Here is a 12334-nt window from a genome sequence, read left to right as displayed (position 1 = left end):
GCCCAAAGCATCTGGTTAACCTTTTCCTCCTTCCTGGCTTTTCCTTGGTTATGTTAAAATGTGCAGCTACATTCAGACCAATTGTTTTGGTTTGATGGAATGAAGGGTCTCACATTCCATTCCATGATCTTGGAGTGGCCAGCAGCTCTTGTGGGACGGTTGAAGGGTCATTTTGATTCCCCTTATACAACCTCCCTTTTACTTGCTGGCAGCTCCCTCCAGCCGTTGCTTTGGCAAACTGGCATTTGGCAAGTAGCAGGAGGACTGTCCTGGCATTTTAACTCCACCATCACTGGATTAATTACTACGCTGATGGGGAAAGGCCCTATGTATACATCCCATTTGTGTAGTGCACGTGTGTCAAACCCGAGGCCCGTGGGTTGCATCCAGCCCACAGGGTACTTAGTTCTGGCCCACAGTCTGCCCTGGAAATAGTGAAGAACCAGCCATGGTGCCTCTGCCAGCAAAAATGGAGCTCAGGAGGAGGGAGGAGAGGAGGAAGGGGAGGGGAGGGGGAGGAGGATGAAGAGAAGGAGGGAGAGGAGAATGAGGGGGAGGGGGAAGGAAGAGGAGGAGGGGGAGAATCAAGAGGAGGGGAGCAGGAGCACAAGATGAAAATGAGGAGGAGGGGAGGAAGAGTAGAAAGAAGAAAGGGAGAGGAGTAGAAGAAAGAGAAGGAATGGGAAGGAGGAGGGAGAGGAGAACAAGGAGGAGGAGTAAGAGAAGAAGGAGGGAGAGGAGAATGAGGGGGAGGGAGAGGAGGAGGAGAGGAGGAGGAGGAGGAGGGGAGGAAGAGTAGAAAGAAGGAGAGGAGTAGAAGAAAGAGAAGGAATGGGAAGGAGGAGGAGAACAAGGAGGAGGAGTAAGAGAAGAAGGAGGGAGAGGAGAAGGAGGGGAGGGGAGAGGAGAAAGAGGAGGAGGAGGAGGGGAGGAAGAGTAGAAAGAAGGAGAGGAGTAGAAGAAAGAGAAGGAATGGGAAGGAGGAGGGAGAGGAGAACAAGGAGGAGGAGTAAGAGAAGAAGGAGGGAGAGGAGGAGGAGGGGAGGGGAGGAGGAGAAAGAGGAGGAGGAGGAGGGAGGAAGAGTAGAAAGAAGGAGAGGAGTAGAAGAAAGAGAAGGAATGGGAAGGAGGATGGAGAGGAGAACAAGGAGGAGGAGTAAGAGAAGAAGGAGGGAGAGGAGAAGGAGGGGAGGAGGAGAAAGAGGAGGAGGAGGAGGGGAGGAAGAGTAGAAAGAAGGAGAGGAGTAGAAGAAAGAGAAGGAATGGGAAGGAGGAGGGAGAGAGAACAAGGAGGAGGAGTAAGAGAAGAAGGAGGGAGAGGAGAATGAGGGGGAGGAGAGGAGGAGGAGAGGAGGAGGAGGAGGGGAGGAAGAGTAGAAAGAAGGAGAGGAGTAGAAGAAAGAGAAGGAATGGGAAGGAGGAGGGGAGAACAAGGAGGAGGAGTAAGAGAAGAAGGAGGGAGAGGAGAAGGAGGGGAGGGGAGGAGGAGAAAGAGGAGGAGGAGGAGGGGAGGAAGAGTAGAAAGAAGGAGAGGAGTAGAAGAAAGAGAAGGAATGGGAAGGAGGAGGGAGAGGAGAACAAGGAGGAGGAGTAAGAGAAGAAGGAGGGAGAGGAGGAGGAGGGGAGGGGAGGAGGAGAAAGAGGAGGAGGAGGGGAGGAAGAGTAGAAAGAAGGAGAGGAGTAGAAGAAAGAGAAGGAATGGGAAGGAGGAGGGAGAGGAGAACAAGGAGGAGGAGTAAGAGAAGAAGGAGGGAGAGGACAATGAGGGGGAGGAGAGGAGGAGAAAGAGGAGGAGGGGAGGAAGAGTAGAAAGAAGGAGAGGAGTAGAAGAAAGAGAAGGAATGGGAAGGAGGATGGAGAGGAGAACAAGGAGGAGGAGTAAGAGAAGAAGGAGGGAGAGGAGAAGGAGGGGGAGGAGAGGAGAGGAGGAGGAAGAGGAGGAGGGGAGGAAGAGTAGAAAGAAGGAGAGGAGTAGAAGAAAGAGAAGGAATGGGAAGGAGGAGGGAGAGGTGAACAAGGAGGAGGAGTAAGAGAAGAAGGAGGGAGAGGAGAAGGGGGGGAGGGGAGGAGGAGAAAGAGGAGGAGGAGGAGGGGAGGAAGAGTAGAAAGAAGGAGAGGAGTAGAAGAAAGAGAAGGAATGGGAAGGAGGAGGGAGAGGAGAACAAGGAGGAGGAGTAAGAGAAGAAGGAGGGAGAGGACAATGAGGGGGAGGAGAGAGGAGAAAGAGGAGGAGGGGAGGAAGAGTAGAAAGAAGGAGAGGAGTAGAAGAAAGAGAAGGAATGGGAAGGAGGAGGGAGAGGTGAACAAGGAGAGGAGTAAGAGAAGAAGGAGGGAGAGGAGAGGAGGAGAAAGAGGAGGAGGAGGAGGAGGGGAAGAAGAGTAGAAAGAAGAAGGGGAAAGGAGTAGAAGGAAGAGAAGGAAGAGGAGGAGGGGGGGATAGGAGAACTGGGAGGGGTAGGGTGGAGGAAGATGAGGAGGGAGAAGGAAGAGAAGGAGAAAGTGAAGGGGGGAGGTGGAGGAGAAAGAGGAGGCGGAGGAGGAGGACATTGGGGTTGGGGAAGAAATGAACAGAGCCAACTTAGCACCATGGACAGCTCCACAGGAAATCCAGGCTGGAGAGTCCTACAAGTAGGATCCTCTCTTGATTTCAATAGCACAGGAGTATTTGTAACTTGGTGCCAAACTGCAGAGTCCTTGGTCTTCTCTCTCTCTCAGCTTGGTTGCTTTCTTGCAGACGTTTTGCGACCCTACCAGGTAACCTCACCCGCTTAGCCCTTGAATTGCGTCATAAAATTGTCTGCAAGAAAAACAACCAAGTTCAGAAAGTGTGAAGAACAGGCACTTTCTTGATTTAGCAACCAACAATTCTGCACAGGGGTCTTAATAGATTTGGCTGCAAGTTCTTCTCTAGCTGTCTCCTAATTGATAACTCATTCGAAGAAGGGAAGATCTGGAAAGGAAATTCATTCCCAACCGGCTTTCATTCCAAAATTGGAACTAGAACTCACTGTCTCCTGGTGGTAGGTTCAAAACCACCCAGCCAGCTTTCATGACTGAGGTGGGACTACAACTCACCGTCTCCTGGTGATTGTCCCCATCGGTGTGAACATGGCTTTCCAGCCTACGCCAGGGCTACAACTTCCAGTCACCTGGTTTCTAAGCGTGCACCTAAACCGCTATGCCAAATTGGCTCTGAGTTTTCCTTCTTCGCAGATCAAAGTACCATTATTATTATTATTATTATTATTATTATTAATAATAATAATAATAATAATAATAATAATAATAGTATGCCGCCCTTCTCCGAACACCCGGAGCGGCTTTCTTTCTTTCTTTCTCTTTCTTTCTTTCTTTCTTTCTTTCTCTTTCTTTCTTTCTTTCTTTCTTTCTTTCTCTTTCTTTCTTTCTTTCTTTCTCTCCCTCCCCCCCTCCCTTCCTTTCTTCCTTTCTCTTTCTCTCTCCCCTTCCTTCTTTCTCCTTCCTTCCCTTCTACTACTTTGTCTTCCTTCTTTCTCTCTCTCCCCCTTCCTGCTTGCTTGTTTCCTTCCTTCCTTCCCTCCCTCCCTCTTTCTTTCTTTATTTCTCTTTCTCTCTCTCTCTCTCTCTCTCTCTTTGTTTCTCTCCCTCCCCTTCCTTCTCTATACAATGTAAACAATACAGCAACAAATCTAATCAATTAAAATTACAACTGAAAACCCAATACAGTAAAATGAACCAGCCAATTCATTCACAACCACACATTTCATTTATTGAATGGGGGAGGGGGGTTTGATCTAATTGTCCCATGCCTGGCGACATAAATGAGTCTTAATGTTGCCTTTGAGGTGGTCTGCCATGGGAGACAAATTAAAATCAGGTGATACCCACGTGTTAGAGAGGCATGGACATCTTCCTTTTAAAACCTCAAACAAGAAAGTCGGTGATGGATTCTTGGTGCTCGCTGACCTGGTTGGTTTTGTTGCCAAGATTTCATTAGCCAAACTAGGTAACATCATCAGTGACACTAGATTAAAAAGATCCAGGGGGAATAAATCCCCCATCTATTCCATTCTCTCCCCCCCAGAAATTTACCATGAAGGCTTTCATTCTTTCTTTCTCTTTATCTCTCCCCTTCCTTCCTTCCTTCCTTCTTTCTCCTTCCCTCCCTCTTTCTTTCTTTCTTTCTTTCTCTCTCTTTCCTTCTTTCCTTCTTTCCTTCTTTCTTTCTTTCTTTCTTTCTTCTTTTCTTCCTTTCTTTCTCCCTTTCTCTTTATCTCTCCCCCTTCCTTCTTTCTCCTTCCCTTTCTTTCCTTCTTTCTCTCTCTCTCTCTTTCCTTCTTTTTTTCTCTTTCTTCCTTCCTTCCTTTCTCCCTTTCTCTTTATCTCTCCCCCTTCCTTCTTTCTCCTTCCCCCCTTTTTCTTTCTTTCTTCCTTTCTTCCTTTCTCTTTCTCTCTCCCCCTTCCTTCTTTCTCCTTCATTCCCTTCTACTACTTTGTTTTCCTTCTTTCGCTCCCCCCTTCCTGCTTGCTTGTTTCCTTGCTCCCCTCCCTCTATTTCTTTCTCTTTCTTTCTCTCTCTTCCTTCCTTCCTTCCTTCCTTCCTTTCTTTCTCCCTTTCTCTTTCTCTCTCCCCCTTCCTTCTTTCTCCTTCATTCCCTTCTACTACTTTGTCTTCCTTCTTTCTCTCTCTACCCCTTCCTGCTTGCTTGTTTCCTTCCTTCCTTCCTTCTCTCCCTCCCTCTTTCTTTCTTTCTTTCTTTTTTATTTCTTTCTTTCTTTCTCTCTCTTTCTTTCTCTCCCTCCCCTTCATTCTTTCTCCTTCCTTCTATTTTGTTTCTTCTTCCTTCCTGTTCCCTTCCTTCTGTCCTTCCTTTCCCTCCTTCCCTTTCTCTCTCTTTTCTTTCTTTCCTTCCTTCCTTATTTCTTTCTTTCTTTCCTTCCTTCGTTCTTGCTTTCTCTCTCCCTCTCTCTCTGTTTCTCTTTCAACATTCCTTCTTTCTGCTTCCTTCGTTCCTTTTTCCTCCCTTCCTTATTTCTTTATTTCTTCTCTCTCTCTCTCTCTCTCTCTCTCTCTCTCTCTCTCTTTCTCTCTCTTCTCTTTTTGCCTTTGTGATCTTCTTCCCAGAGAAAGGATTTTTCCAACGTTTGTATTCTCCAGCGCATAACACTCTCCATAAATTGCTTCTGAGACTTGTCAGGTTGCATTACTTTCCCTTCTGAGCAAATCCTTCTGATCCTGTCATTTACAATAAGGAGGCTTCTCATGAAGCCATTTAGAGCCTCCCGAATGGATTTGCACAATCTTGGCAGGCCTCACAACCCAGGGCCCTTGGAGATCTCCCTGGGGGGGATGTGACATTTCACACTTAACCCTTCCTGCATTCCGATGACCCTCCCCTCGGTTTACAAAAAGCCCGGCCTCCCTTGTGAGCGGCTGGTCACGTGCCTGGCACAATTGGCTTCAATCTTGCCAAGGGTAACACTCCCGAGCTCCTTGTTAGCAGAGTCAAAAGCAGAAATCCGAAGGGGTTGGAAAAACAAAAGTCTCTTTTATTAATACAACACTGAGAAGGTTTATCAGGCTGCTGCAGTTTGATAGGCGACTCGGCTTTTACAAAGCCTTAAGCAGTTAACCATCATAGGGGGAAATATGTACTTTAAAACAGGGGATTCCAACCTTGGCAAATTTAAGTCTGGGGGTTGAAGTCCTTCAGGCTTAAAGTTGCTACAGTTGGAGACACCTGCCTTAAATTAAGCAAAAAAGAACAAAAGTCCTTTTCTCAAATCTGCTACAACAGATAGTCCTCAATTTATGAACACTGGTAGTAGTAGTAGTAGTAGTAGTAGTAATAATAATAATAAGAAGAAGAATAAAGATGGTGAGACCACATTTGGAGTACTGTGTACAGTTCTGGTCACTGCACCTCAAGAAGATTATTATTATTATTATTATTATTATTATTATTATTATTATTATTATTATTATTATTATGTCAGTACAGCACAGCAAACAAGATCACTATGCTGGATTTCATATTTCATCACCAGTCGGGCGCTTCCCAAGCACCTAGGACTGCGTGGTGTAGCCGATTATGTTTGCCGATACCAGTAAAGCAGCCTTTTGCAATTGACAGATGGAGATTTTGTCAATTCCAATGGTTTTCAAATGTCCGCTGAGATCCTTTGGTACTGCACCCAGCGTGCCAAGTACCAATGGGACCACTTTCACGGGCTTATGCCAGAGTCGTTGCAGCTCGATTTTTAGATCTTCGTATTTCACTAATTTCTCTAGCTGCTTCTCCTCAATTCTGCTGTCTGCTGGGATGGTGATGTCGATGATCCATACTTTCTTTTTCTCCACAATCACAATGATCCACTGGAACTTGTGCCGGAACTACCATTTACCAGTGGCAAAGAACTGGTGGGATCATAAGCCCGAAAAAGTGGTCGAAAATGAGCAAGCAAAACTACTGTGGGACTTCCGACTTCAGACTGACCGAATTCTGAAGCATAATACACCAGACATTGTGATTGTGGAGAAAAAGAAAGTATGGATCATTGGCTCCCAGGGAACAGCAGAATTGAGGAGAAGCAGCTAGAGAAATTAGTGAAATACGAAGATCTAAAAATCGAGCTGCAACGACTCTGGCATAAGCCAGTGAAAGTGGTCCCAGTGGTACTTGGCACGCTGGGTGCAGTACCAAAGGATCTCAGTGGACATTTGAAAACCATTGGAATTGACAAAATCTCCATCTGTCAATTGCAAAAGGCCGCTTTACTGGGATCGGCAAACATAATTCGCCGCTACATCACGCAGCCCTAGGTGCTTGGGAAGTGCCCGACTGGTGATGAAATATGAAATCCAGCATAGTGATCTCGTTTGCTGTGTTGTATTGACATAAAAAATAATAATAATGATAATAATAATGATGATAATAATAATAATAATAATAATAATAATAATAATAATAATAATAATAATAGTTGGAAGGAACTTTGGAGATCTTCTAGTCCAACCCCTGCCTAGGCAGGAAACCCTCCACTACTTCAGACAGATGGTTATCTAGCATCTTCTTAAATACTTCCAGTGTTGGAACATTCACAACTTCTGGTGGCAAGCTGTTCCACTGATTAATTGTTCTCAGTGTCAGGAAATTTCCCCTTAGTTCTGTTGAGCCCATAATTTCCATTGCTGAGTGAGAGACAGTCGCTAAGCCAGATTTACCCCACTTTACAACTTTCTTGCCGTTGTTATTAAGTGAATCCCTGCAGTTGTTAAGTTAGCACGGGTAAATCCTCGACTTTGAGGATTTGAGCCTCCAAAATTTGAGCCCAAAATTTCAGTGGCTAAGTGAGATGTTTGTTGAGTGAGTCTTTTACCCCCTTTAACAAGCTTTCTCACCCCCGTTGTTAAGTGAATCACGGTAGTTGATAAGTTAGTAAACCGGCTGTTAAGTAAATCAGGCTGCCCCATTGACTTTGCTTGCAAGAAGGTTGCAAAAGAAGATGACGTGACTCTGCAACCGTCGTAAATATGAGTCAATTGTTTTTTTTACGGTATAAGATTTTCATTTTTCTCCACCATAAAGTAAAACAATATATAGTTATAAACACAACAATGCTTAAAATCAATCATATATAAACTTTTCTTTTCTTATTACTCTCTCAAAGGAGGCTCTTATCTCTCCTCATCTAAAATTTTCTATTAATTTTATACAATATTATCAATTCTTAAATATCTAAATAAAAATTCTTTCTCTCCGTCTTATTATAAAAAGTTACATTACATCAAGGCAAAGAATAATAAAATTTCTTTTATCTAAATTTTAATATTGTATCATATAGCTAATAAATATATATATATTTATATATATATCGCATGTTTTTTTGCTGAATTTTTAAAATTAAGGGAGACTAGGATGGCACTATTTCGGCCTTGTTCTGGTCTCATCAGCTAGCCACACCCTTACTGGGATTTGATCCAGCAGCTTCTGCCTTGTAAGGCAGAGAATTAACCTCTAGGCCACCAGATCTGATCCCTTTCAGCTCTGTACCAGGGAGGGGCTATATGTTTTTTATGTCGGATCACCCTGGTATATTGATATATATATATCTATATTTTTAGTAAAAGAAACTATTCATATAGTTAATCACCTACTTCATACAATAAAGTTCTATATGTTTAAAATCTAAACAATAAGTAAATTTTGTGTTATATCGTTATATAGGGCTACCACCATTTCTCATCTTTGCCATCTGGCTTGCAAAGTATAAATCAAATTCTCATGTTTCAATTTTTCCCAAATTAACCAATTACTAATACATACGCATCTCTTAATTTTCTATCCAATCATAAAACTTCCCCCAAATTTTATGAGTCAATTTTGATCACATGACCACGGGGATGCTGAAACCGGTCACAAGTGTAAAAAACGGACTGAATTTTTCTCCTTTGTGTCTTTCTCAGCCACCAGGGACCTATGGAAAGTTGATGGTTCTGTGTCTTTCTTTTCTTCTCTTCTAGGAGACCGGAAGCTCTTTGTGGGCATGTTGAATAAACAGCAGTCCGAAGAAGACATCCTCTGCCTCTTTGAACCTTTCGGGGTCATCGATGAATGCACAGTGCTTAGGGGTCCAGACGGGAACAGCAAAGGTCAGTCAAGGACCCAGATCGTTGGGGTCAATATGCATATAAGGCTTACATTATAAACTGTCCACTGTAAAGAATTACAGGGTCAGGCCGAAGACATCGTTTTGAGTTAGAGACAACAATTAGAATAGTACTGTAGGAATTTTATTTTTATTTTTTATTCATTCATTTGTCCAATACACAAATACATAGGAAGAAAAATAGACATGTAGTAATATATATAAGGGTAAAAGTGAACTTAGAGGAGAGAATATATGAAAGAAAGAAAATATATATGATAAGTGAGAGAAAGGAAAGACAATTGGACAGGGGACGAAAGGCACACCAGTGCACTTATGTACGCCCCTTACTGGCCTCTTAGGAACCTGGAGAGGTCAATTGTGGGGAGTCTAAGGGAGAAATGTTGGGGGTTAGGGGTTGACACTATTGAGTCCAGTAATGAGTTCCACGCTTCGATAACTCAATTGTTGAAATCATATTTTTTACAGTCAAGTTTGGAGCGGTTTGTATTAAGCTTGAATCTGTTGCGTGCTCTTGTGTTGTTGCGGTTGAAGCTAAAGTAGTCATTGACCGGTAGGACGTTGCAGCATATGATCTTGTGGGCAATACTCAAATCGTGTTTTAGGCGCCGTAGTTCTAGGTTTTCTAGGCCCAGGATTGTTAGTCTATTTTCGTAGGATATTCTGTTTCGAGTGGAGGAGTGAAGGGCTCTTCTGGTGAAATATCTTTGGACATTTTCAAGGGTGTTGATGTCCGAGATGTGGTATGGGTTCCAGACAGATGAGCAGTAGTCTAGGATGGGTCTGGCAAAGGCTCTTGTGAGTAGTGTGAGATTGCCTGAGCAGAAGCTGCGTAGGATCAGGTTAACAACTCTAGAAACTTTGGGGAAGGGTGGTTGCATGAGAGGGAAAGATACTAGCCACAACACATTCTTTCCAGAAGATTCAAGGCCATCCACTCTTCTGCACCAGCTGGAAGTACAGGGGAGGACTGTGGACGCTGGGAGAACTGGAGTGGTCCACGTGATGAACTTATGGGTGTGGGGATGAGGGATAAACCTTAACCTGGGTGGAGAGCTGTAGGGAAAATTAGTATTGGGATGGCTACAGTTCGTAACCAACATAAATTGGAACTTAGGAGAAAGCCAAGGTTTGAACTCTGGTTTATTTGAGACGCTGACATAGAGGGCGGGATGTAAGTCTGAATTATATCAATAAAGGAGAATATTTGCATCTCAGGACTGAAATGAGGGCTCCTTGGTGCTCGCGCACACACCCATGCATCCCAGAAACTGCATGGACGCGCCAGATGGCTGCTCTTCTGGTTTCTGGCATGCACATGTGCATTGGTCACCTGGTCTTCAATTACCTAGCACATGCACGCATATCACTAGTGGAGGAGAGGCATGGCCAAGTGCTGCGGCAACACAGATTTCCCCACGCTCTGCTGGAGAATCCCTATATCCCTGTCACTTGGGGGACTTGGTCCATTGGATCCAGGACTGAAGCACCCTGGAGGGATGGTGAATAAGGGGACACCATTGACAATCTGTTTTGGGGTCAGCACACCCTGCAGAGAGTTGACACTGAGCCCTCGACCGGCGGCAGTGGAATCGGGTCAGAAGAAGAAGCCCTCCTAGCCACGGCGGCTACGTAACAAAAGGATTATAAGTTTTTCATAGCAGCTAGCTGTTCTTCACATGTGCATGTGCGTCAGAAACTGGAAGACCAGGTGGTCGGTGCACATGCGCGCACCAGAAACCAGAAGACCCCCCCCCCCCAGTGCAGAAATGTGGTTTCTAGGACCTATGCGGGTGAGGGTGTTCCCATTTTGGCACTTGGTGCCAAAAGGTTTCGCCATCACTGCCCTATATCATTTCAGAACAATGGTAGTCCAATCTCTTCTGGTTGAAAAACTTCCAATGTTGGAACACTCACAACTTCTGGAGGCAAGTCGTTCCTCTGACTGATTGTTCAGAAGCAATGGGAGAAAATATTATTTTACGGAAGTGTTTTTAATAGGAAAGTGAACACAAGAACAAGGGGGCACAATCTGAGGTTAGTTGGGGGAAAGATCAAAAGCAACATGAGAAAATATTATTTTACTGAAAGAGTAGTAGATGCTTGGAACAAACTTCCAGCAGACGTGGTTAGTAAATCCACAGTCAATGAATTTAAACATGCCTGGGATAAACATCCATCCATCCTAAGATAAAATACAGAAAATAGTATAAGGACAGACTAGATGGACCAGGAGGTCTTTTTCTCCCGTCAATCTTCTATGTTTCTCATGGTCAGGGAAATTTCTTCTTAGTTCTCGGCATCTTCTCCGCCTTAATCCTGGTTTCATCTTGTCCCTTTCCAGGTTGTGCCTTTGTTAAGTTTTCCTCGCACAACGAAGCCCAAGCGGCCATCCACGCTCTCCATGGCAGCCAAACCATGCCCGTAAGTAAACACCAAAATCTTGTTACCGCTCAAAGAAGAAACACGGGGATCCAAGGTGGATATAATTTAGCACCATCCCCATCTGGGTGAATGGAAATTGAGCAGCGAGCAAACATCCTGCTAGGAAATCTGTGTGACTGTGAGCAGTGACTCCCGGTCCAAGTAGGGTCGCACCTCGAAACTCGACTACTGTAATGCTCTCTACATGGGGCTACCTTTGAAGAACGTTCGGAAACTTCAGATCATGCAGAATGCAGCTGCGAGAGCAGTCATGGGCTTCCCTAGGTATGCCCATGTCTCACCAACACTCCGCAGTCTGCATTGGTTGCCCATCAGTTTCTGATCACAATTCAAAGTGCTGGTTATGACCTATAAAGCCCTTCATGGCACCGGACCAGATTATCTCCGGGACCGCCTTCTGCCGCACGAATCCCAGCGACCAGTTAGGTCCCTTCTCCGGGTCCCGTCAACTAAAAAATGTCGCTTGGCGGGACCCAGGGGAAGAGCCTTCTCTGTGGCGGCCCCGGCCCTCTGGAACCAACTCCCCCCAAAGATCAGAATTGCCCCCACCCTCCTTGCCTTTCGAAAGCTGCTTAAAACCCACCTCTGCCGTCAGGCATGGGGGAACTGAGATACTCTTTCCCCCTAGGCCTTTACAATTCTATGCATGGTATGCATGTATGTATGATTGGTTTTTATATTAATGGGTTTTTAATTGTTTCTAATATCAGACTACTATTGTACACTGCTTTATTGTTGCTGTTAGCTGCCCCGAGTCTCCGGAGAGGGGCGGCATACAAATCCAATAAATAAATAAATAAATAAATCTGGAGATTCTCAGTTGTCCAGGTCATGGTTGCCCCAAAGGTGCTTTTTCAGCAGGCAACTCTGCTTTTCCAGTGTTTTTCTTGGAAGACATTTCACTTCTCGTCCAAGGGGCTTCTCCAGGTCTCACTGAATGTTGGGGAACGGAAAGATTTATGCTTCTTCTGGACAGCTGGTCATTCGCATCCTTTGAGAGCCATGATGGTGAACCTATGGCACCAGGGGTGGATTGCTCCTACCGTTGCTACTGGTGTGCTGCGCATGCAGCTTAAGGGGTCTTGCAGGCAGTAATGGGCAGCCAAAATATTTACTGCCACACTGTGGGTGTGGCTTATTTTGTGGGTGTGGCTTAATGGTCATATGACTGGGTAGGAGTGGCTTGCCGGCCATGTGGCCAGACGAGAATGGCTTGAATGATCATCATCGTTCAAGTGAG

General features: G+C 44.9%; 1 protein-coding gene across 2 annotated transcripts in view; it reads left to right on the top strand.

Annotated features, from left to right (window-relative positions):
- Positions 1 to 12334, top strand: part of CELF5 (CUGBP Elav-like family member 5) — a 75246-nt gene that overhangs the window by 46291 nt on the left and 16621 nt on the right. Inside the window, exons 4-6 of one of the 2 annotated variants that reach the window (XM_070732208.1) lie at positions 626 to 638; positions 8504 to 8632; positions 10994 to 11073. In XM_070732208.1, the coding sequence (XP_070588309.1) occupies positions 626 to 638; positions 8504 to 8632; positions 10994 to 11073 (222 nt within the window). Of the gene's footprint in view, positions 1 to 625; positions 639 to 8502; positions 8633 to 10993; positions 11074 to 12334 lie in introns of those variants that run through there. The other variant, XM_070732219.1, reaches the window with a different exon arrangement.

The sequence above is a fragment of the Erythrolamprus reginae genome, chromosome 1, assembly GCF_031021105.1.
Source record: "Erythrolamprus reginae isolate rEryReg1 chromosome 1, rEryReg1.hap1, whole genome shotgun sequence".
Classification (NCBI taxonomy): Eukaryota; Metazoa; Chordata; class Lepidosauria; order Squamata; family Dipsadidae; genus Erythrolamprus; species Erythrolamprus reginae.
The sequence above is the reverse complement of the archived record's forward strand: the minus strand, read 5'-3'. Positions and strand labels throughout refer to the sequence as shown.